The 24,584-nt window shown below is 44.3% G+C and overlaps 2 protein-coding genes across 9 annotated transcripts in view; one reads left to right on the top strand and one right to left on the bottom strand.

The window, feature by feature from the left end:
- Window positions 1-20,397, bottom strand: part of LOC116394920 (capping protein, Arp2/3 and myosin-I linker protein 3-like) — a 29,551-nt gene extending 9,154 nt beyond the window's left edge. For 3 of the 6 annotated variants that reach the window (XM_031868313.1, XM_031868314.1, XM_031868315.1), the window contains exons 1-29: window positions 20,099-20,397; window positions 17,029-17,123; window positions 13,100-13,150; window positions 12,938-12,997; window positions 11,701-11,822; window positions 11,497-11,591; window positions 11,167-11,237; window positions 10,932-11,005; window positions 10,774-10,849; window positions 10,167-10,255; window positions 9,724-9,818; window positions 9,535-9,621; window positions 8,633-8,742; window positions 8,464-8,541; window positions 8,287-8,363; window positions 7,675-7,779; window positions 7,516-7,585; window positions 6,116-6,197; window positions 5,858-5,954; window positions 5,590-5,644; window positions 3,780-3,952; window positions 3,572-3,640; window positions 3,099-3,192; window positions 2,125-2,223; window positions 1,907-2,026; window positions 1,706-1,819; window positions 1,460-1,635; window positions 1,236-1,323; window positions 1,018-1,137 (exon numbers count right to left, since the gene is read on the bottom strand). In XM_031868313.1, coding sequence (XP_031724173.1) covers window positions 1,018-1,137; window positions 1,236-1,323; window positions 1,460-1,635; window positions 1,706-1,819; window positions 1,907-2,026; window positions 2,125-2,223; window positions 3,099-3,192; window positions 3,572-3,640; window positions 3,780-3,952; window positions 5,590-5,644; window positions 5,858-5,954; window positions 6,116-6,197; window positions 7,516-7,585; window positions 7,675-7,779; window positions 8,287-8,363; window positions 8,464-8,541; window positions 8,633-8,742; window positions 9,535-9,621; window positions 9,724-9,818; window positions 10,167-10,255; window positions 10,774-10,849; window positions 10,932-11,005; window positions 11,167-11,237; window positions 11,497-11,591; window positions 11,701-11,822; window positions 12,938-12,997; window positions 13,100-13,150; window positions 17,029-17,123; window positions 20,099-20,156 — 2,700 coding nt within the window. In that variant the 5' untranslated portion in view covers window positions 20,157-20,397. The remainder of the gene's footprint in view (window positions 1-1,017; window positions 1,138-1,235; window positions 1,324-1,459; window positions 1,636-1,705; window positions 1,820-1,906; window positions 2,027-2,124; window positions 2,224-3,098; window positions 3,193-3,571; window positions 3,641-3,779; window positions 3,953-5,589; window positions 5,645-5,857; window positions 5,955-6,115; window positions 6,198-7,515; window positions 7,586-7,674; window positions 7,780-8,286; window positions 8,364-8,463; window positions 8,542-8,632; window positions 8,743-9,534; window positions 9,622-9,723; window positions 9,819-10,166; window positions 10,256-10,773; window positions 10,850-10,931; window positions 11,006-11,166; window positions 11,238-11,496; window positions 11,592-11,700; window positions 11,823-12,937; window positions 12,998-13,099; window positions 13,151-17,028; window positions 17,124-20,098) is intronic. The other 3 variants (XM_031868318.1, XM_031868317.1, XM_031868316.1) reach the window with 2 other exon arrangements.
- LOC116394922 (uncharacterized) overlaps window positions 20,114-24,584 on the top strand; it is a 9,907-nt gene continuing 5,436 nt past the window's right edge. For 2 of the 3 annotated variants that reach the window (XM_031868322.1, XM_031868320.1), the window contains exons 1-3: window positions 20,114-21,005; window positions 21,909-21,974; window positions 24,474-24,506. In XM_031868322.1, the coding sequence (XP_031724182.1) occupies window positions 21,944-21,974; window positions 24,474-24,506 (64 nt within the window). In that variant the 5' untranslated portion in view covers window positions 20,114-21,005; window positions 21,909-21,943. Of the gene's footprint in view, window positions 21,006-21,793; window positions 21,975-24,473; window positions 24,507-24,584 lie in introns of those variants that run through there. The other variant, XM_031868321.1, reaches the window with a different exon arrangement.

Here is a 24,584-nt window from a genome sequence, read left to right as displayed (position 1 = left end):
CAATCAATGAGACACTTCCAAAGGCCAAAGCACAATGTAACTGACAATACACCGTCAATCCAAGTGTTGCTGAAACATCTCCTGTGGAGTTTTAGGGCTTTTAAAATTTTGACCTTCAGTGCTTCTGTCAAGAAAATCAATGTAATGTTTCAAATGTCAGAACCCAGAGGAAAATACATCATTCCATCCAACCATCACTGTATTTTGGTGAGAAGTTTATTTCCATGGTAAAGAAGTGGAGAGCGACCCTAGTTTTGTCGACATATTCATCGATGCAAGACAAACGTCTTGTCACGATTAAACAATGGAATGCAAAACTCTATAAACTACTTAACTGTTCAAGTCAGACAGAAATGGGTTTAGATTATATAAGAATAATTGAGAAAGTCACACAAATGCTACCTCGGTGTCTTGGCAGGAGTTGGAAGATGTGATGTTTTGTGACTCCAATATTGAAATGTATACAAGGTGGGAGAAGATAATATTATACCCCGGCAAAATCCTTTCAAAGCTCTTTCAAATTCTTTTGGCCATCACACGGAGATGGTTGCAGGCAGAATACAAACGCATTTCTACTGCATCTACTCAACTCAGCTGGCTCTTTTATTGGTTTTCCGTTATCAAAAGTTGTTGATAGTACCCGGTACTGTCGAGTTAAAACAATACAGACCACTGATTGGTCAAATCTGCACAAACGGCAAGCTAGTTAAATAGCCAAACTACTATCAATAGCAACCGCAAGTTTTTTTTTGTTTTTTTATTCACTAGACCCAGATTTTTGGTTGCCAATGAAAGGATTCAGAAGATGATGTCGTCGCTACGGCAATTAGCTTAAAGCCCCGCCTACACTGAGGGGTTACTCGCCGCAGTGGAAAACTAAATAGAGAAAAACACTTTGTACCAAAACCTGCAGTGGACATGAGGCATTAGATGAGTTCAAATCTCAACAATGTGAAAAACGTGGCAACGCGCTGTATCAGCGGACAAATGGAAAGATGTCTGTATATTCCCACTCACTATGCTGGTGCTGAGCTCCTCATCTGTGATGTCCAGAGAGTCTCTGTGTCTGTTGAACCTCCAGCCCGTCCCGTCGTCACACGTCCCCTCCCAGCGTTTAAGAAGAGACACCTGTCGAGTCTGAGACAGACAGCAACGCTCTTCAGTCAACCCTTTGACGCCCTCTCAATCACTTTGTCTCAGACGCACAATGTCTATTTTACAAGAAGTGTATCTACCAGGGTCTTATGGGTGGCGTAGAGCTCCTGCAGGATCTGGTCCACGATGGAGTTGGTGAGATAGGAAACCACCGACAGCTTCACTTCTCTGCAGACGATTGGGGGAGAAAGGGAGAGACGGACGGGAAGAGGTTAAAGTCAGAAATCAATAACCTACTTATCAAATTCCAAATCCTTCACTGCAGTTTGCCCTCTGCTTTTCCGTTCCTGCGGCCGTCTCTTACTCTAAGGCTCGGTGGATGTCCTGCGCTGCTCTTTCCATCAGAGCCGTCCGGATGGCGGAGCGAGGGATGGACACGCGCTCGGAGACGGACGAGAGCGAAGGACTCAACCTCTCGGCCGCAGAGGACGACAAAGGGCAGAGCTCGCGGCAGAGCGACACCATGGAGTCCACGATCACCTGCAACGCAGCACCTGCGATCAGTAACTCGCCATGAATCACGGTTGTGGAAAGAGGCCGATGGATCTACCTGAAGCTCTTTGTCCGCAGCTTTGGCGAGTTCACCGGCCAGAGAGTCCAGCCGCTGCCGCACCGGCCCGTCCACGGACAGCACATGAGCCAGCTCACACAGTGACGGGTACAGCTTGCGAAGGAACAAAAAAGGATTCAAATTTCCGTGTTAATGTAATGCAAATACTATGCTCACACGTTCTTTTTCTGCATCACTCACAGCGCGGGAGTTCCTGGCCTCTTTTAACACTTGTTTAGCAGCTTGAATCTCCTCCATCTCGCCGGCGCCTCGTAACACACACACCTGCTGCTGGACGCGCACGCAGAGGCGCTCCATCACCTTGGAAACAGACAGGTGGAGGAGGGGGGCGGGTGTTACGAGAGCAGAATCGCACAATAAACACTCTTGTACATGCAGTACACCAAGGTGAGTGCTACCTGCTCGGCAGTACTCGTGACCAGGCCCTGATGCAGCCGCAGAGCCTGCCTCTGAGAGAAGCGCTGCGTCTGGTTGTTCCTCACCAGAGAGCGCTGGATCTGTGCGGGGCGGAGAGGCCGGAGAGAGTTAGTAGAGTGTAATAAAAACTGGCAGCGAAAAAACACAAGGACGACGGATAGAAAAGACATGTTGATGATGCAATAGAGCAGATTGTTGAGGAAACCAAAGTGCAACGAAGCAGAGTGAAAGGATGCAGAGAACAGGCGGCTGTTTTTTCGTTTTAAGATTTCACATTTTTGGGCCCTGTTTTCAAACTGCATCTTAACGGGTAATTGAATATTTTTCAACCTCAACTCTATTTTCCCATGCTGTTGTGTCTAAGTGACTATTGGGGGGGACAACAATCTTTGAAATTGGTCCAGTATTGATGGACAACAATTGCAGATGGCAGCCGTTAAACGGGCTGCAATGTAGTCGCAACTCCTCACCGTTAATGCCACTAAAACGGCTCGTTTTGGCTACTGACAGGATTAGATTGTCATCATGAGTGTCTGACAACATAGGGTTAGGGGTAACCTTTTTCTTTACCTTTGTTTGTTATTGTGTCATGTGACTTGTTGCTGGGAGAACGGTCAACGGTGGAAAACGTGAGTGAGAGTTGGAGAGCTGGTCAATGTGGTGGCTGAGTATTCGACGATGTACGTAGATTCAACGCGAGATCTCCGAACGACGGCGAAATCGCAGAACTCAAGGCTTCAGAACTGCAGTCCACAAACCAATGGGTAACGTCAAATTGACTACTGTATGTCCACTTCTTATATACAGTCATTGTTTCAGTCAGTAGTCACTTTCACTGCAAAAAGGCTCTATAAACCCACCGTACACTACCGGCTCAGCACCAAACAGCAGTCGGACACAGTTAGACTCGCTAAGTGTAGGATTTAGCTGCATTTAGGAGATAGTAGAGAACAACCTTGGTCAGCGCTTGCTCTGTCCTCTCTGGGGCGCTGCGGTACGCCTGGCTGATGTCACTTAAGGGTAGAGGCATGTACTGCAAGATGAAATTACTGAGAGAGAAAAAGGAGGAAACAGAGAAAGGATCGAGTTATTGAAGGAGACGGTAACAAACTACGGAGAGAAAATAAAGCGGGTTAAAGTTGGCTAAAGTTAATGTCCCCAATGGACAGAGTTCATCCCAAAATATCCCTCCTACGCCACGGCAACCAGTGAGTAATACTTTGATCTTTGCAACCATGTCATCCTTAGCCTAAAGAAAAGTCTGAACCAGTTAACGCAGCAATTTGCTCAGCTCACATTGCAAATGTAAACATATAATATAAGGTATCGCATGTATAACAGTGTTTTTGCATAAGATATACAAGATATCCTCTTATTTGCCGACGCTCTAGCGTGCACATAAAAATGTTTTTTTCTTAATGCCCTTACTGTTCGAGTGCTCGGGCCACATCTAGAAACCCTGATGCGGAGGTGTTGTTGCGATCCCATGTCACACTCCTGCAGGGCAAAAATGGTGAGTTGCATTGAATAAAGACCTCCATAAAGAGCGCAAGTCATAAAAAAGTGTGTATATATATATATATATATATATATATATATTTTTTTTTTTTTCTCTATACATTTATTTTTCCCTCACCTGAGCGTGGTGTTGATCTGCAGGGCTTTGCTCAGCATCTTGGCTCCGATGTCGTCCATGTTGTTGCCGCTCAGGTCCACTTTTCTCAGGCAGGTGTTGCTGCCCAGAGCGTTGACCAGCACGGTGCCCCGAGAGCGCAGGCGCGAGTCGGCCAGGGACAGAGACTGCAGGGCCTGGAGAGGCACATGTGTGTTAAAGTGAGTGTGTTATTTAGGAATAAATCTAAAACTGAGCCGTGGGAAGAGAGGAAGTGACTGGCGAGCCGTGAGGATGAAGTGCAGTGGTTAAAGTTACTGCGGAGTGATGCGACTGCTCGCCGCACATGACTTAACATGCTGTCTGTATGAATTATTTACAATATGTGTGTGTGTACTGATATAGACACTGTGCCCGCAAGAGACGGTAATAATTAATGATACAGTGACACTTCTGCAGAGAAACGTAATGCAAGAATGATGTGTCCAGGAACCTTAAAGGGGACGTGCCATGAAAAACTCACTTCTTTCAGTTCTTTCAGATACATTTGGGTATCTGGAGTGTCTACCAACCCACAAACTGTGAAATATGAGGACCCAGTCAGTTCTTTTGTGGGTAGGATCAGAAAACATGACATTCAATGAGCCAATCAGATTTGGCTCCCCCTTCCTATGTCACATGCAAGTAGAGTTGCTCCGATACCGGTATCAGTAATGCCTCTGATACAGCCAAAAATGCTGGATCTGCTATCGGCGAGTACGTGAGTCTATGCACCGATCAGATTCCAAGTTGTCACATCATTTATCAGCATATTCACACTACACAGGAACAATAACGGCACGTGTCTCTCGCTACACCACCCGTACATCATGCCCGATCGCTACTGCACATGTGCAAACTAGTACTACTGACCTGTGGTTAAGCACTCTTGTGCACTCTATTTTCTCCTTGATAATGCTACATTGTGAACGACAAATCGTCAGGAGGAGAGCTGGTTAACGTTCGCTGTTAGCTGTTAGCAGCCAGCGGGCAGCACAGTCCTGCTCTGCTAAATAACGGAGGTTAAAGCTAACGTTAACGGAGGTTGTTTAAGTAATATTATCGTGCTTTCAAGATCCATTCGGTAAAAATTAGTATTGGTCGCAAGTAAATTAAAACGTTATTATGATGTGTTCAAATGTAATTGTGTAAAATTTTGTTTTTGCCGAGAAACATTAATAAATACAGTTTGAAAGAGATTGTTTTCACAGCAATATATATTAGATATTAGAGAGAGAATTGACCTATTTTACTTTTTTGTTTTTAGCGTGTCGGATTGGTACTCGGGTATCGGAACATCTCTATGTGCATGCTCATTGGAATACACAGGCCCCCATCTGAGAACTATCTTTGGAAAGGTGCGCCATATTTTCCTTTCAAGCCAATCGGAGCAGACCGGGCTTTTCCGGGGGGAGGTCTTAAAGAGACAGGCGCCAAAACGAAGGGTTTCAGGGGGTGAATACAAGTATATTCAGACAGACCGTATGAGAAAAATAGTTTTTTGAACATCAAAGCATGTAAACATGTTCTTGTAGAAACCCAAAATACAAGTATGAACCTGAAGATGAGCATGATGTGTCCCCTTTAAGTCAATTTTATTATCTTATTTTATTTTATTTTTTTTCTTCCAAAGTGGACGGAGTGAAAAGAGAATATGTGATTTTTCTGCATCTTTGCAGCTGATCCATTTTTTAAGATTTATATGATAAAGCAAAGCTAGTGGCAGCAGACTGGTAAATTTGCATCATGCGGTATGTCTTCAAGCATGATTGCTATTTCCTGTGTTATCACTCACGCATTCCTCCTCCTGTATGAGATGAACCAGCTTCTGCAGGACTTCATCCAGAACCCTGCAGACATAAACACAGAGGCGAGGCTGGGATGAGCTGGCGTCCGTCATTTCCTGCTGCCGGCGAGCTGTCCGGCAGCCGCTTATGAAAAATGGAAAGTTAAATCACAGACACGTATATTCGAGCTGGCATGTGTAGCGCACACGCGCCCTCGTGTTTCACATGCACGCACAAATAACTGCAGTAAAGCGCAGCGTTGAGCACCGGCAGCACCTGTTTTTGATGTTGAAGTTCTTGCCCAGATAGAGGTGCTTGAGGGAGGGGTGTCTGGAGAGGGCCGGCAGTACCGTGAGCAAGTCTGCATCGAGACCTGTCAACACACACACACACACACACACACACACACACACATATGTGTATATATATATGTAGAGCTCATGTCTTGATTCATGAACAGCGCACTCAGACCTCTCCTGCCCGAGGACAAGGAGTCAAGGTCCCAGAGGGATGTGGTGCAGCGTGCCACCGTACCGTTGTCCGACATATCCAGAGTGCCGATGGAGGAGACTCTGGGGAAGAGTTCCTGCACTACAGCAGCTCCTGCGGACCGTAGCTGTAGAGAAAGAGAGGGTAGGGAAAACCAACATATGCACAAGCATGATGAATCCCAGTCGTTTTCAGGTTTAGTCGTCTTTGGGGAATTGTTCTACTTTTCCACAGTGAGGCAGATTTATGAATGCCCTTTTTTTTTATGTCTCTGCAAGCAGTCTGAAGGTTTTGTTGAGCTCTGCCTTGTGATCTGCAGCACTTCTGCTCCGTGGGAAGGAAACATCTTCGGCTATTTGTTAGCTTATCACTTTTTCTCTTAAACAAGTAAATATATAGATGTCCTCAAAACCTGGAAGAGCTGCTTTCCATCGTCACAGCTGTGGGTGCACATAAACGGGAACCGATTGGAAGTTTGATATAATTTAAATCGACCCGCATTACCAACTTTGTAAATATGCAAACTGGAATTCTATGAGACATTTGTGTCAAATTGTCATAATTAGCATATCAATTCTTGAATTATGACAAAGAAAGTGTTTTGTGGGGCCACAGTGGCCTTTGACCACCAAGATCTAATCGGTTTATCCTTGAGGCTCGATGGATGCTTACGACAAATCTGAAGAACTTTCTTCAAGGCGTTCCTGAGATATCGCGTTCACGAGAACAACCCGGAAACATACTCCTCAGGCCACGCCTTTGCTGTAGCAGATATTCCTCCTGTACTTTCACATTTTGAATGCAGTAGTTTTACTTCAGTTTTGTTGCTTTGGGGTATTGCTACATTTACTTTAGGAAATGATCAACAAAAGGCTTCTGACTGCGGTGATATGGGATTATAGGGTCTATTAATTCATTTCAAGTCTGTAAATCACACTTTGTAAAACCTGTGTTGAATGTTGTCGAGCGAATGAAACAAATGATATCAAGTGTGAGGGTTTTTTGTTTTGGCCTTGACTTCAGCTGTAAAAGCAGGGCCAAGGGTTGTACTTGTGACTTGAATGTGTCTGTTTGTGTGTGACTTTAGTGTCTGTGACTTTGTGTTTCAGACATGATTTTCTCTGCTTCTAGTTGAGACGTTCACAGAAGCGAGAAGAGTCTTGATTGCGTAACCTCGCAATTTCATTCAGACATTTTACTGAATGTCTTTCCCACAGATTCACAAACTTGAATTTCTCTTTGAAATGATTTCTCATCATTTCACAAGCTTGCAAGCAGCCACACTGCAATTCTGGTCGCCCGTTCTCGACGGGCACACGCTGCACTAGTACATTTAAACTGCATGTGGAGATGTAAAGAAAATCCCCGACACTGTATGAGAAGAAAATACTGACCTATCCCTTTAACTTGAGCTTAGACGTGCCGACGTGGAGATGAACTCTTACCTCGCAGCCACTGATGTCCAGATGAAGGTCATTGATATGAGGATTGGAGATCAACCCTGTGAGGAGAGCCCTGTGGAGACGGGAAGGATAGAAGAAGTGAGTTTGGACTGACGGGAGGCGATTCGGTTATAGAGAACACGAGGATGACACGGCGACTACCTCAGAACGTCAGGGGGCAGCTTCATAGAGGCCAGACTGACATAAGTGAGGCTGAAGGCCGAGCTGAAGAACTGGCGGAACAGCGGCAGTGTATCCTTCGCTTTCCTGTTGGATAAATAAAACAATGAAGTGAGAGATGAAAGAGAGGAGATGATGGACAGGGTGGAATGGGATGAGACCGGCCACACAGAACAGATTTAAATCACATTGTTGACATGGCGGGTAAATACGAGTGCAGAGCTGAGCGCTGACACAGAATGAGAAATAGAGTGAATATTGCTTTGGTGTGAGAGAGAAGGGGAGAGGGGGAGTGGGGTCAAATGATAGATAGCTTCTGCTTAAATATGCATGAGTCTTATCTATGCAGACAGCTCCGGGAGTTCTGTTTTTTTAAACGGCGGTAGACAAACCCACAGAGATGGGGCACAATGTACCAGTGACTCCCACAAAGCTCCGATTGAAGCAAGAGATGAAGATTATGACCAAAGAAAAGAAAGAGGAAGAATGGATGACGAGAGAGGAGGCCTTCACGGTGAAATAAGCATGATATAGTCCCAGATTTGGATTTGCAGCTGCCTTTATTGTTTAGGTAATCTTTAAGATATGACTAACCTGTGGGAGAAGGAATTTTTGGAAAGATTCAGAAAGGAAAGATCAGCGCAACACCCCCTCAGAAGAGCCCCAAATAGCTGCATGGGACACAGGGGTTTGAAACGGTTAATCTGGGCTGAGCATTGCACAGAGAGACATATGCATTTTTTGTATCGCGCCCAGACATTAAATACTTACTGAGTCCACAGAGCAATCTGTGCCTGACAGATCCAAATGGACCAGGCAGTTGGGCTGAGACAAGAACAGATACAAGTTCTGGAAAGAGATGGAGAAGAAGACGTCACATTTAGATGGAAAAGTGGCGTATAAATGGAAGTGGGGTTTGTTTTGAGTTGTGCTTTCTGACCGAGGCGTCCTCCCCTGAGAGGACCCCAGGGTTCTTGCTCAGGTCCAGGTGCAGGAGAGAGTTGGAGTACTCGTCGCTGGAGCACAGAGCCTGAGAGAGAGACACCACTCCTGAGAGGGACGGATGAAAGGAAAGAGAGAGAGAGAGAGAGACAAGAGGAGGAGGAGTATGATGTTGCACATTAGTAAAAGACAGAGAACACTCTCAAAACATTTTGTGCACTTACATTATTCATACACATCTGCAGCAGCAGGTATCAGCAGATTTAAAGGGAAAGCGTCAATGTAATATTTAAATTCTCCACTGGGTACACGGTAAGATGAGACGGTTACAGGAGGCATGCACAAGACATCAAAAGTCAATATGGGGGGTGGGCAAAACATGAAACAAAGCTCCTCAGGAGGGAGAATCCTCTGGAGCTTTGGAGGCTTTATACTCCCTAAATGATAATCCAACCTGAGCTAAGAGAGCTGCTCAATAAGCTGCAGATTTGTAAAAACTCCTTTGGGTCTATTATCTCACCAATTTCTACCGGCTTTTGGTGAATTGTGGAATTGACCCTTCGCAAAGTCCCGCCCCCCTCGAACGCCTGGCCAATCATAGCGTAGCATCAGACAGCTAGGACCAGGTTCCAACCAAGGTGGCAACCTCCGGTTCTGATGAGTGACGCCAATGCGGACGCATCTTAAAACTTGCATTCTCTCTACTGACCAGCAGGGGGCGACTCCTCTGGTTGTATAGAAGTCTATGAGAAAATGACTCTACTTCTCTCTTGATTTATTACCTCAGTAAACATTGTAAACATGAGTTTATGGTCTCAATCTCTAGTTTCAAGTCTTCTTCAATACAGCATGATGTTCATTTCGTTTATTTAGAGGAAATAAAGAGGGACGGGCCCAAACCTTTGGATGTGAGTGAGGTCTTGGAGAGGTTGAGGAGACGAAGTCCCTTGCTGAGGCGACACACCTGCTGAATTAGGTTGGACACACCTGCAGCGTAGAGACAAGAGTTGTAAAAATGGAGTCCCCTCATTACCATCAAACTAAATTAGTAGCTTAGACAACCAAAGAGTAGCTGATGTGTTGTTATACCCTGGTTGTCCAGTGAGTTGTGGGCCAAGTTGAGCGAGTGGATGACAGACGCAGGGTTCTCTGAAAGAGCAGCTGACATCTTCTGTGGAAAGTCTCTGTGAAGTGGGTCCATAGTTTATTACAGATAAACAATGTGTTGTGAATACACACAAACATCTAAAGGGAGCGATTTAACTTTGCACTTTCTCCAAAGCCAGGGTGGGTAATGTATTTTTAGAAACATTTGTGTTGTATTTGTTCTCTTGTTCTTCTCCTCCCAACAGCAATCAATAAATCTGAGGCTGTCGCAAGACTTTAATAAGCTTGTCTGATCATTTCAACGCTATTGACCAGCAGAAGACATCACGCAACTGTTTTCACCGACTGAGTAGAACTCGTGTGCGTTTATAGAAGATTGATTGTATGAAAAGCAAAAGAAAGGTGCCAGACGGATCAAAACTCACGATTTTAACCCGGCGTTCTCCAGAGTGATCTCCTCCAGGCTGGAGGATTTGCTGACCGTGTGCAGGACCTGCTCAGTGACCTCTGACCCCTGAAGGAAAAAGAAAATATTCACATGAAATGTTTCACCTGTTTCTGCCTTGGATGTATAAAGAGAACAGGATGCGTGCCCCGTTTATACCTATGAAAGTTGCTCATAAAGAAAAAAAAATGATCGAATTCAGATAAAATCACCCAGATCTTCTGCATCAATGGGCCTGTAGAGCAAGCGACCAGCGTTTCCTGTAACCTCGCCTCCCAAAAACACTAAATCATGGGACTCTGGTGCTCAGAAACACTTCCACTTTTGTTCACAGGGACCGCCAAAATCAACACAAAGTGAAAGTTCCTTGTAGTAGCTTTAAATAAGAGCTGTACAAGACATCTCTTTGCCAAGTCTATAAAAAAAAGCGTGTTTGGGCGCAACTGCATCATGTGATGGACCCGGAGGATGTAATTCTACGGTTTGGCCAGTATGTAACAAAAGCCCGGCGCTCATCCTGCGGTCTCTGTTTTATCTTAAAGCATCTTTTAATAACTCAACAGTAACACAGCAGAACCTATACTTACTATCCGCAGATCTTTGCAGTACAGTTTAGTGAACCAGGTGTTGTACGCCATCGACGCAACAATCACTGCCAAATCCCTGGAAAAGATGAAACCGAGGTATATGAGGCTCCGTACGTTTTCCGGAGGTAATAACGTGTTGAGCGCTCTCCGTCCCTCACCTGCTCTCCAGGTGGCTGAAGTCAAGCAGGTTAAACTCTCGGCTGTCCTGGGAGTGGTAGATGGTGTCCACGTCCTACAAGAGCAACATAACCCATGAGTCTGTTATGCTGCAGTAAATGACCACATCCACCCCCCCCCCCACACACACCCCCGCTCCCTCAATTTTGGTCACAGTGCTGTACGTAACACTCAAAAGCACTCACAGCGATACAGGCACAGTCCCACAGCTCTTACCCACTGCACTTCCTCCTTGCAGCTGATGCCATTATAGTCGCACAGAGCGGCGTACGTCTCTGAGAAGCCTCCTGAGAGAGGAGGAAAAAACAAAACAAAGAGAGAGAAAAAACAAAATGAGACGATGTGAACAGCTGCTTCCTGCAGCGACAACGGGAGAGAAAAGGGCAGAAAACATTTGTGCAAATTATCAATGTTTTTATTTTTTTTCAATGAACATCTGGGAGACGCATGCGAGCCAATTTCCCCTCAGGGCCGCCAAGTGTGCCCCCCCCCGTCCGTGTATGCATGTGTGTTAATTCCCATATTTGATGATAATGTCTCTTTTACCACAGGCCCTCTGGGTCTCCACCGACGTCTCCGAGCTGGGTGAATACTTCCTGCTGCCCTCAGAGAGGTCGCTGTCTGAATGACAGATGGAAGGGCTGCAAAGATAAGGAGTCATTCATCTTTAGATAATTGGAGAAATAAAGGTCTTTTTAAATAAAAAGGTATCCACCTCTCTGTGGATAAGTGATTTATTCAAGAACTTACGCAAAAATGGAGTTGTTGAATATTCGAGACAGAGCGAAATTGATATGGCCGACCACATGATTGAGATGTTCGCGTGACTCGAACCTCAGCGAGTAGCTGGACTTGTCGGTGTCGATGATAACCTGGAGAGAAAATGGAGCTGTAAGGGACTGTGGGCAAATTATTACGGTGAGGAGGGGGGGCTGAAGACCCTCCCCAGATTTACGAATACTGTAGTATCTTAAAATATAGTACTGTGTTTGTTTCGTTACACCGTTAATAACTAAAAGAGAAAGTTAAAAAAAGACGACAATTATAATGGAATTAAAATTATGATTATTTCGGCAACTCTATGTCAGAATAAAGTGATACGAAATAAAAGGCTGAATTAATTACCTTCAGGGCTGCAACAATGTATCCATTAATCTTATTGTTTATTATTTACTAGATTATCCGATTAATTGCTTGGTCTATGAAACGTCAGAAAATTGTGAGAAGTGTTTATCCCAGTCTCTTAAAATCCAAGGTGATGTCTTTAAATGTCTTGTTTTGTCCATAACCCAAAGATATTCTGTTTTGTGTAATACAACACAGAGAGGAGCAGGACATCTCTGTATTTCAGAGGCTGAAAACAGCATTTTCTGCCATTTTTTAAACGATTAATCTATAACCAAAATAGTTGGGGATTCTTTTCCTGATGAGTCGACTAATCGTTGCAGCTGTGGTTACTTTAACTTGATTATAGAGATTGTATTTGTTTGTGTTCCTCATGCAGACATATTGGTTGTATTAGCTAGTTGAGTGTGATGGGAACATTGAGCCCTAAAACAGTGAGATTAAAGATTGTTGTCCGCCGCATTATGGCAAAGTGCACCTTTATGACATTGTGGTGAACACTAAAGCATCATTTGTGACTGCTTGATCTCTTCTTTTTTTCTGTAATAATAAGAATAAAAAGACCTTCCCATGCTCTCCCAAAGAGGAATTCAGATGCTAGAGAAAACGATACGATACAACATCCCTGATTCTGACCTCGCCTCCCACTCGTTTTCCTACAGTCCCTAAACCGTTTTTCTTGTTGCTGTCACCGTCAACAATAGTAGAGAACAAGTTAATAAGAGCGCATCGACTGCTGTGCAGCTGTTTGGATGAATGCGTTTTGTCATCCCCTGAAGGCCAAAGTGATGTAACCACCATTATACAACCGTACAAACACTTGAAACCCTTGGCAGAGGTCAGTATCTATGTCACAACTCACTTGGTGCTCTGGGTGGGAATTCAAAGCTCGAATCTCCAAGAAGTTGAATGTGGTTTCTATCTGTTGTTAAAGAAACAGTCGACAAAGTTAATATTTAAGTAGGCACCGTGAGAGCAAAGAGATTCATACTGTAACTGGAGACACGGAGCTGTTAACAAGTACCTTAGCGGGAATCTTTGGCGCCAAGAAGTAGAGACGCCATGTTGTGAGGACCTAAAAAGAAAAGGGAGAGAATATAGCAAACTGAATCAAGAGTAAGGAAAAGTTCACTGCACTGTCAAACTCCCCCGTGGGGAGAAAATAGTCCCGGGAGTTTCCATGGTAATGATGAGAGGGAAGTGAGGAGTGCTTTCCATATTCATGTATTGATCCCGCTAAAAGCTTTCTGTGTCAGAGACAAGTTGTCTCACATTAATAGACTGGCAAACAGGCTGAGAAATGACGGCATGTCGCAAAATGCGAGACGTAATTTCATCAGCATCACGTCACTTCTGCGGAGGGCAAACACAAAAGTGGCTGGTGCATTAAATTTGAGACGTGCATGTGTGTTGTTTCCGGTCATGCCCCAGATCTTTAATATCTTTAATATCGCAATTTAAAGGAAAGAACCGCCCTGTTTTTCCTCCACATTTCAAGTGATGCGTCACGATGACAAAATTAGCATTTTTTCTGCTACGCTACCCTCCGCTAAGGTTCTGAAGTGCGTCATACTTTTTTAAGTCCAATGCAAAGTTGCATGGGAGTTGTTAGACGTGACCGACGATCCCGAAAGCTAATGGAGAGCTCATTTGTGCATCTCCATCTGAATGGGCCCACGCAGCATCTCTGCAGCCGCTTGCTCTGGAAACATTTGTGTCGTGCGGCTGTTGGATGAATCTGGTTCAGCTCCTGATTCCAGTTCATAAGCGGCAATTTCTTTATTTTTTTGGGGGGGTTTTGTATCAAGCACACCCTAAAAAAATAAGTAATTGTCTCTTTTATCAAGGCAAACAAAGAGCAGTGGTTCTTTGGCATTTCACTGCTCTCCACCAGCACTGCCCTCTGCTCTTTTTTCTTCTCCTCTTCTGCTCCGTCACTCTCAATCATTTACTCCATCCTCTACGACGGCCCGGATAAAACGCTCCCTCAGGACAAAGCCCCCCCCCCCCCCTTCATGTGCCTCTCCCCCAATGAAAAGCAGTAATTAAATTACAGTTCTCCCACTCCACTGTCATGGGTTTTTGTTTTTTTCCCGGAGAGAGCAGCTTGACACGGGCCTGTCAGAACCGCACACCGACAGCCTCGTACGCCCACGCAGCAAGTGAGGTGTCGAAAATGTGGTTACTCAAAAAATGAGATGAGGAGATCGTCTGAAGGAGTTGATTAAAAAGACCAGTGTGTATCACATTATGAGTGAGTCGGGGGTTACAAGTGGGAGTTGAGAGTAAACAGGAGTAAATGGTGCTGATGCAGCAGGACAGAGAGAGAGGAGACCGTCTGAAGGAGTGCATTAAGAAGACCAGTATGTAGGCCTATCACAGGACAGAGGGAGACTCCACATGAAAGAGAGACACCACACACACCTCATGCTCATTGTGTAATTATGCTGCTGCAGCACAAATATTCTAACCTTTTCTTGTTTGATACCTTTTCCCATCAAAATAAGTGCGTATATGCAGGAAGATCCGCTAAAAATAGCCGATAGAATCATTTAACATAGAGTCCTGAAGGGGGTGACGTGTTTTGGTGGGCTCAACAGGAAGTTAACTTCTCACTGGTTCCCTCCACAAAAAGCCATTGAGATTTGTTGCCATTGGTTTGTTAAATAATCTCTGTAGCAAACAAACATGTTGATACGTGATACGTTTGGTTCCGCGAGATAATCTTCACAAGTGAAAACCACTGTTATGATTGTTGAAGTGTGACCACAACCAGCAGAAGTGAAAAGCTAACGTTATAAACAAGCTACACCGCGTCTGTTGTTTGATCAGCGCTGTAAAATTACCATTTCTATCAATGGAGTCTGGTAGCTTTGAGGATTTAATGTTTCCTTTCATATCTAACTTTGTGAATTAATGGTTTAATTTGACCAAACCAGAGTTGGTGTTTGTTGGAACAGTGCAAGATTAACCAGTACGGTTCTGATGAGATTTGTTTTGCTTCTGTCAACCTTGAATGAAGTTGTTTTGCTGAGCTGCGAGGTAATGAGATTGTTGTCTGACTGGAGTCGGGTGGCTTTGAGGAGAGCATATTAATTGTGTTTTTGTGAGTTAATACATCAAATAATTATGCATATTGCTTTTTCATAATTGTATATTCACTTAAACGTGCATCACATAGCATCGGCGTACCCTCGATCGGAGCTGAGGCTGATAAATACTTAACTACTGCAAATAGATTTGTCCAGGAATGAATGCTGATTGTAACATTTCCCACTAAAGACAAAAGCTAGACGTTAGTGTTTGTGTGTCCAGTGGGAAAGGGGTTTTAGGGTGAGGAGACCAGTTAGAAAATCAAAGATAAATTCATGTAACTAGCAATAACAGAAGCTTTGACTTAAAAACGTAACACGTTTAAGCTCCGCTTCCCCCCCTCCCCCCCAAAAAAAGCAAACCCAGAGCGTTTGATCAAACTCCAATCTATTTCTCCATCTTCTCTGCGAACACAGCATGAGCGAGAAGTCTTTCCAGTTCAGCTTTTAAAGAGGAAGTAAGACATGGATTGGAAAGATGTTTCTGGCACACAGTCACATCAGAGTGTCTGAGCATCAAAGAGAGTTTGCTACATGCAGAAACTCTCCTAACCGCCCGCGCTCGCCACACAGCGATTCATTAAAGCATGTATTGGGTGGGAGCTCTGCCGAGGTGAAGTTTAGATTACAGGAGAAGCAACGGGTCTTTCAACCCTCTGACCCCCAAAAACCACCGACGGGATTCAAAAGCATGTTTTCTTTAAACGATTGCGAGAACTACACTGTTTATCGTAGCCAGAAGCTATAAAACAAAAAGTCAGAAAAAGCAGCCAAAACGAAGCCTAAAATTGTGATATTTCATCAAAAACATTTTATTCTTCATGTTCTCATTTAAAATATTGCTTAAGAGGCTGTAAGTAGAGGTTGTATAAATAGTTCAATGAATATAGGCATGTGGAGCCTCCATTTTTATTCCCAACACTGGTAACATTTGTGGGCAGTTGGAAAAAATGTATAAAGATTCCACTGTTTTCCATTTTTGTAAGAAAAACTCATCAAAGTCAACTTGCGTTTTTTTTCTTTTTCATGACTTATGTCATTATAAGTGTGTTATTCTGCACAAAAGAAGACATGTTTGAGTTCTCTCTACTTCTAGCTCTCATTGTTCTGTTTCCATAGAGGTGCAGAACTTATATATTGTCGTGAAAATCAAGGCCACGGAGAGTAAAATGTGACAGAAGCAAAACACTGCTTGGGGTTCAGAAATTAAACTGTGTAAAAACTACTTACTTCATTGCAGTTGGCCTGGACATTGTATAAGATCACGTGGTTTAGTTGCTGCATTTAAAGGAGCACTTAATCAATAATTGCTGATCTGTACTTACTGTATGTCACCTGTGTGTGTGTGTGTGTGTGTGTGTGTGTGTGTGTGTGTGTGTGTGTTTTCATGCACGTGTAGTACGAGCATCCTCCCAGGGTCCAGTCTACGTTCTGGTCCATAATAGAAGTGCTGATTGGCCCAGATTTTTACCCTGATAGCTGGCGGAGCTTCACTCACTCACATCGAGATTTCACATCTCTGTCCCATATTCTGTGATGAAAGCGCCCCAGAATCAAAGGCTGCGAGCAGCTCAGCCCCCCCACTGCCTCCACAGATACCATCTATCCAATATTCATCCCGCCAAGCTGCCAAACAGCAGCCACAGAAGAGGGGCGGCGGGCAGTAAACGGCATTCACCCTCACCGTTAAATCACGGAGAGCCTCCACCTCTGCTGTCACGGATGTGGCAGAGATCCGTTAAGGCTGCAGTGGGGAGGTTAACATCAAAGATACTGCACATACGTGGAGCAATGCATCAGGCTGCTTATGTTGCAGGATTGAGATGTTCTTCTATATCAGAGAGAGGAAACAGCAACTCACCAGTATTCTGTCCTCTGTTTTCCCACTTTTAGCGTCAAGCTTAATTCCATGAAGGAACTTGATGGATGATTTATCGATAATCTTCCTGATGCTTTCTGTGGATGAAAAACACATGAACATGTTGGAGAAATAAGCACAAACAGGGGTTCCTAAACTTTTGTGCCATATACTGTTTATAAGAAGTGGACGTAGTCGGCATGCTGTCACGCATTTGTTCGTGGACCGCCGTTTTGAAGCCTTGAGTTCAGCATTTTGGCCGTCGCCATCTTGGGTTTTTTGCAGCCAATTATTGAAAGTGACCATATTTGGACTGAGGAGGAGTGACGTAGAGACACTGCATACGTCTCTGGTAGAGACCTGCCAATCACCGTGTAGCCCCGCCCTAAAGCATCCCCTGCTTTATGGTCTGTGTGACTCTAAATGGACCATAATGTACTAAATGAACATCATGCTGTATTGAAGAAGACTTGAAACTAGAGATTGAGACCATAAACTCATGTTTACAATGTTTACTGAGGTAATAAATCAAGAGAGAAGTAGAGTCATTTTCTCATAGACTTCTATACACCCAGAGGAGTCGCCCCCTGGTGGACACTAGAGAGAATGCAGCTTTAAGACACTTCCACATCAGCTTCACCCAACAGAACCGGAGGTTGCCGCCTGAATGGAACAGATTGGCTCCATTGTTACCTATTTGAGTCAAAATCGGCCTGATATTTACGGCCAAATGTTTTAGGATGAGATCAAATGAAATTAGTCCAAATCAAACCATGCGCTGAATGACTTTGACCTTTGGGCGGACAGGCCTGTACTCACGTCTTCATCTAATAACTGAGGGATACGTCTGACTTGTCATTTGAACAGACCTGTCGTGGCATTTCAGATGATGAAATAATCCAATGAACTCCGAGTCTCTATGCATCCTGATGATTTTAAATATGTTACAAACCAAAAAAAAAAGCGATTCAATCTGCATGTGACACCGAAGCAAAGAAGAGGCTGACATTTAGCGGGAAGTAAAGTCTGCACCGAATGGATTAATCACAGAAATCCTTCTGCATCGCCCCGGTGAGTTCAGCCCACTCATCATCAACGTGGTGCACAATATGCTTCAGTGTCATTTTCTCTCTTACGAGAGCAACATGACACATGCGAGCATCGGTGTTTATGATGCACCGAGAACTGTTCCTGTCGAGCAGCATCACCGTCACTTCTGTGGCCTCTGACCTGTGGACGCTGCCAAAAGGGAAGTGTCTCACTCGCATCTGGGTTGGGGGGGGGGGGACACATGGGGAACGGCACGCCATCGCAGAAACATCCAGTTCCATCCAGGAGTCATTTCTCCATGTTTTTCGTAATAAAATGTAGCATAAATGAGTGTGTGAGTGGTGAGTGAACTAACCCCTCTGTGTGAACCTTCAGCACACAGAGAGGAATGAACGAGTGAAGTTTGGTGAATGTAAGAGCTGCTGAAGTGGAGATTTATCATCAGAGTCTGAGAACAAACTCATTTAGAGGAAACGTCCTTTAAAGAGACGTTTAGTTCCATTACAGACATTTAGAGACTCTACAGGTGAACACATGAACTCATAGATATCACCATGAAACTTAACCACTTCATCACTCACATTAAGGAGTATTTATACAAGTTTACAAGTTTTCCGAAATGTTATGTTTAAATATGTAAATGAGGCATTATCTAATGGTAACCTTTGGTGGATTTAGTAGAAATCTACAGACGTAAACAGACAAAGTAGAAAAATAAACGTTTCCTTTCAACTAGTCTGAAAGAAGATGAGTTATGGAAGAAAAATAGACCAAAATCTCAACATTGACCAGAGCATGACAACCAATATTTTTGCCTGTAGTGTCTCACCTTCAATACTTTACACCGTACTTTTACTAAAGTAAAGGATCATAGTACTTCTTCCTCTACTGTTGAAATGTTTATCGGTATGTTTAAAGAAAGGTTCCACGTACTTTCCAAGACTTCAACAAATACATAAATGCTTTTCATACTGGCACCAGTCTGCTGATCTTTCAGTCAGATACAACACTGAGAATAGATCTGGACTGAAGTCTATCAGGTGAGCTTGTATGGGGCTTCGGTGCCCCCCCCTTCAGTGGTCCCCCCAGGCCCCCCAACCCCGGTGCCTCCTCCTGTCAGTCAGCCAGTGCAGGAGGAGGCAGGTGACTGAATGAGGAGGCAGGGACTCCACTGGATTAATCATCACAGTGTGGCTAATAGAGCCATTAGGAGTAATCAACGCAGCGGCAGACCCCGAGCATGAGTAGGAGCGCGCGTGCGTCTGTGCGCGTGCATTCGCTTCAGGCTGCGCTGTGACTTTGTTGTTGTTTGAGAATATATATATATATATATATATACATATATATACATAAAAAAAAAAAAAGAATAGACATATTTGCGCGCGGCTGTTTGCCCATAGCTTATGCGCGTTTGTTGGCAAGATGCACAGTGAACATGTGCCTTCACCAGTCCCCCTCGCTTTCACTTTCTCACGCACGCGCACACGCACGCATGCAATCACTATATAGCGCTCCAGCTGGTTCTAGGCTGCAGGGAAAACGAAGATAAAACGCTCAAGGGTTCAGGTTTAGAGAGGGAATCGTGCTCAGGATCAGGGTGTTTGGTACAAAAAAATAATAAAAACGTGCAGAACAAAACGCTCTCAGACCCACGAGTGCACAACATTATCTCCACAACGCCCCTTTTTCCTCTGGCCTAAAGGCTGTGTTTTTCTTATTCTTTTTTTAATTGCCTGATCCTCCCCGAAGGGACAGATTTACAGCAAAAGGTATATTTCCCTGCAAATAATTCATCATTCACATGCACGCTGAGGAGGACAAAGCCGAGCCCGGTGAGCTCCGGGACGAGATGTGAAAGGTGTAGCTCAGGACCCCGACGTCCAATGCGTCGGTTCGGTCGCCAGTCTGGGAAAAAAAAGCATCCCGAGCCTGGACGCGGACGCGGGGGGAGGGAGGGGGAGGCAACCGCGGTTGTAACCCGCAACACGGAGCAATTAAACCAAAACTGTCTGTCTTTACCCACCTGTGATATCCTTGCTCGCACCCACGAAACCAGAGGCAGTGATCTCCTTAGAAGCCATGTCTGATCCTCTCTCCTATCGCCACCCCTCCTCCTCCTCCTCTCCTCCACCTCCTCCCCACTGTCTCTCTCTCTCTCTCTCTCCCTCAGAAATGGACAAAAAGGATGCTCTCTCTCCCAGGCATTCCAGCAGAAGAGCATCCGACTGCCCGACGAGCTTCCTGGAAGAAACCGTGTGGATGATGATGATGATGGGAGGCTGGATGTGGGAGCGACGGGAGGGTGGAGGGAGTGATGGAGGGAGAGGGCGGGGATCACGGAGGGATAATGAGGCAGCTAGTTACCTGGGGGGAAAGCACAGAGCACACGAAGGGTAGAAATTTATAGGAATTGCAATGTGGTTTAATCATTTTCAGTAATGAATTTCATTTATTTTGCACACTTTAAAATATGGCAAAATCTCAAAGAGGTTTGGCTGCAAACAGTTCAAGAAGCAGCAACTAGACTGATGCTATTTTATTAGACTGCACTATTATATAGATATTTATTTAAGATTATAATACACAATAATTGCTGTCTAGCAGTGATCCAGAGGATTGTATTGTTCTTCATAAAATTTAAAAAATGAGTAAAACAAGACTAAAGTAGCTCTGAAAACTAGAGATAGTGATTTCCACACAGTATGGGAACGGTACTCGATATCAGCCGATACCCAAAGCCCAGATATCGGATCGGTACTCGTTATTGGCCGGTACCCAAAGCCCAGATATCGGGTTGGAACTCGTTATTGGCCAATAGGCCACGTCTCACACTCATTTAGTGTTCCTACAGCCTCAGCTTTGTTCCTCTTGAGATGTTGTTGGAGCTCCAGTCTGTTCTTCAGGTCCGTCATTCCACTTCCTTCTCCCAAGTAAGTGAACTCTTTAAGTTCTTCAATGTCTTTTCCGACCATCGTACTTTGAATCCTTCATCTTTTCTCTGTTGATCTTGAGCCCAACTCGTCTCGCTTCTTCCTCCAGTCCTTTTTTTTCCACTCAGTTATTGCAAAGGGGTGAATTAATGTGTGTATGACATGTCATTACGATCCATCCAATATGTTTGTAGCCTCACTCAAAACCACAATATGTCAAACTCATTTTCAGAAAATCTGCAAAAGTGATGTGATGCATCATATGGGAACCATGAATGTTTTTTTTGTTTTTTTGTCCCAGTCCATCCAGTATGTGTTGATTTAATTAACAGGATAAGTGAAAACTTTGACCTGATGGTGGCGCTAGACAAAAAGTCAGAGGGGTCACCAAAGTCATTAGGATTCATCCTCTGGGGACAGCGAATATCTAACATAAAATCTCATGGCAATCTATTAAAAAGTTGTTGAGATATTTTAGAAAGTGGTGGACAAAACGACAGATATTGTGATCCATAAAAACATGCTGCTATCGTGGCTATGTAAAAAAATACATGTTTTCCATTGACTGTAGGGTCACATATATGATGCTGCGTTGATTACGACGTGACTTCAGAGATTTCACTGTAAAGCGGCTTGTTGACGGTGACTTGTGTTGTATTTGTGGTTCGGTATATCTTCACCTCTCCGTGTGTCCCTGGACTCTGAAGGCTCCGCCTGTTAACTGCTTGACAGAGGAAGGAAACGTCTCCACCAAGATGACCATCTCTGTCTGTGGTTTGTCGTGATAGTCGGTCGAAACTCCTCCTCAGAGAGACCGTTATTCTGTTTCAAGTAGCTTCTACTGTTGAATCTTGAAATCACAGTTATTGTCCATTTCTCTTTTTTTGTGTTAATAAATCACAGCGGAGGTGCACATCTGATTTTGGACGTTTGACAGAATGAACATCATCCTCATCTCCTCACTACTGGGTGAGTATCACCAATTAAATGGGTTCATTCAGACTGGAAGACTAACAAGAAATATGTGTGAACATATAGGTGAATGGGGTAAAATATTTAACTAGATATCGCCATGAAACTTCCCCAGTTGAATACTGACATTAAGACAATTTTCTTTTGCATTGAAACCAAGTTCAAAATCCTTGCTTCATTTTGTTGACATATTAGAGTGAAAGGTTTTTACAGAGGGGATTCATATCTCTTTTTATCACGACATAAATCACAAAATATTGTGCACAGTCATAAAAAAAATGAGGCATTATGTAATGGTAACTTTTGGTGAATTTAGTAGAAATCTACAGATGTAAACAGACAAAGTAGTAAAATAAATGTTGTATTTACTGTAGTCTGAAAGAAGAGGAGTTATGAAAGAAAAATAGACCAAAGACTCAAAAAATGACCAGTGAATGAAAACAGTGTTGGATTGTTGGATAAAACAGAAGGAAGCGTCTGCAGCAAACAGCTCTCAGAGCAGCGCTGAATTACAGCTTTGATGCAGATATCAGTATATCAGAAGTTATGCAGGGTTATAAATTTTACTGGGCTGCAGCTGGGAGTTTGAGACAGCGCTAAATTATAATGATGTACACACGCCAGCATCCGAAAAAGATGGACAGAGCTGCAAAAGCATTGTGTCGGCTATTCCATATAGAAATACTCTGTTACAAGTAAAGGTCTACAATCACAATCTTGCTCAAGTGAAAGTATTAGCACCAAAACATAATTAAAGCACTCATTTGGCAGAATTTTAAAATAATATACATTATATTACTGGATAATAATTAATGATGCATTAATGTGGAAGCATCCCTAATGCTGCAGCTAGTAAAGGTTCAACATTATCATCTATAAGTTGATTCATATTTTAATCTGAAAAGGAACTAAAGCCGTCAAATAAATGTAGTGGAGTAGAAGTATACAGCAGCATAAAATAGAAATACATGAGTCAATGTGAGACTAGGGACTATGTTACACTACTCTACGTGTGTGTGTGTGTGTCTCACAGGGAAATACAGCAAGTGTGTGTACATTCCTTCCGTTCCCATGGGGATGACTAACAGTACAAACAGTCTCATTAAGGAACAGGAAGCTCTCCTCTCTGTCACACTGCGTGGCAGCGCTGCGACGGTGAGGAATGTATCTTCGTAGCAAACATCTCAGCAGAATTACAGATTGCTGTTTTGTCCCCCCCCCCCGTTTTCGACAGTCCATGTCTCATGAACAAAATAAGACACTTTAGGCCTCCACTACACATTGAGAGGGATTCTATGAAGGACACAGGTTTTGAGGGATTCAAATGGGAGTAAAGAATTCTCAGCAGTGGAGCGTGACTGACTCTCTGGCGTGCCACCATGTGAGGAACAAACCATCTGAGCTGCCTGTGGCTTCCGTGTTAATACACTTTACTTCTGAATGGCGGAGCAGACCAAACACACTGTTCCCAAAATGCCACCGCTGTGGTCAGGAACAAGCTGTGGTCAAGAACAAGCTGTGCAGGAACAAGCTGTGGTCGGGAACAAACTGTGGTCGGGAACAAGCTGTGGTCGGGAACAAGCTGTGGTCGGGAACAAGCTGTGCAGGAACAAGCGGTGGTCGGGAACAAGCGGTGGTCGGGAACAAGCTGTGCAGGAACAAGCTGTGGTCGGGAACAAGCTGTGGTTGGGAACAAGCTGTGGTCGGGAACAAACTGTGGTTGGGAACAAGCTGTGCAGGAACAAGCTGTGGTCGGGAACAAACTGTGGTCGGGAACAAACTGTGGTCGGGAACAAGCTGCAGTCGGGAACAAGCTGTGGTTCAGGAACAAGCTGTGGTCAAGAACAAGCTGTGGTCGGGAACAAACGGTGGTCGGGAACAAGCTGTGCAGGAACAAGCTGTGGTTGGGAACAAACTGTGGTYGGGAACAAGCTGTGGTCGGGAACAAGCTGTGGTCAAGAACAAGCTGTAGTCGGGAACAAACTGTGGTTCGGGAACAAGCTGTGGTCGGGAACAAGCTATGCAGGAACAAGCTGTGGTCGGGAACAAACTGTGGTCGGGAACAAGCTGTGGTCGGGAACAAGCTGTGGTTGGGAACAAGCTATGCAGGAACAAGCTGTGGTCGGGAACAAACTGTGGTAGGGAACAAGCTGTGGTCGGGAACAAGCTGCGGTCGGGAACAAACTGTGGTCGGGAACAAGCTGTGCAGGAACAAGCTGCGGTCGGGGACAAGCTGCGGTCGGGGACAAGCTGTGCAGGAACAAGCTGCGGTCGGGAACAAGCTGCGGTCGGGAACAAACTGTGCAGGAACAAGCTGCGGTCGGGAACAAGCTGCGGTCGGGAACAAACTGTGGTTCGGGAACAAGCTGTGGTCGGGAACAAACTGTGGTTCGGGAACAAGCTGTGGTCGGGAACAAACTGTGGTAGTACTTGAGGACATAAGTAGATGTATGTGTTTTGAACATGTGTGTGTGAAATTATTTCTTTGTATTTCAGGTGCATTTGTTCTCCAAAACGCTACAACTAAAGGTACTGAAAAAGACAGAGATCCTCTCTCTCTCACACACACACACACACACACACACACACACACACACACACACACAC

This window comes from Anarrhichthys ocellatus, unplaced genomic scaffold (genome assembly GCF_004355925.1).
Source record: "Anarrhichthys ocellatus isolate YVR2014 unplaced genomic scaffold, GSC_Weel_1.0 scaffold42, whole genome shotgun sequence".
Lineage (NCBI taxonomy): Eukaryota > Metazoa > Chordata > Actinopteri > Perciformes > Anarhichadidae > Anarrhichthys > Anarrhichthys ocellatus.
The sequence above is the reverse complement of the archived record's forward strand: the minus strand, read 5'-3'. Positions and strand labels throughout refer to the sequence as shown.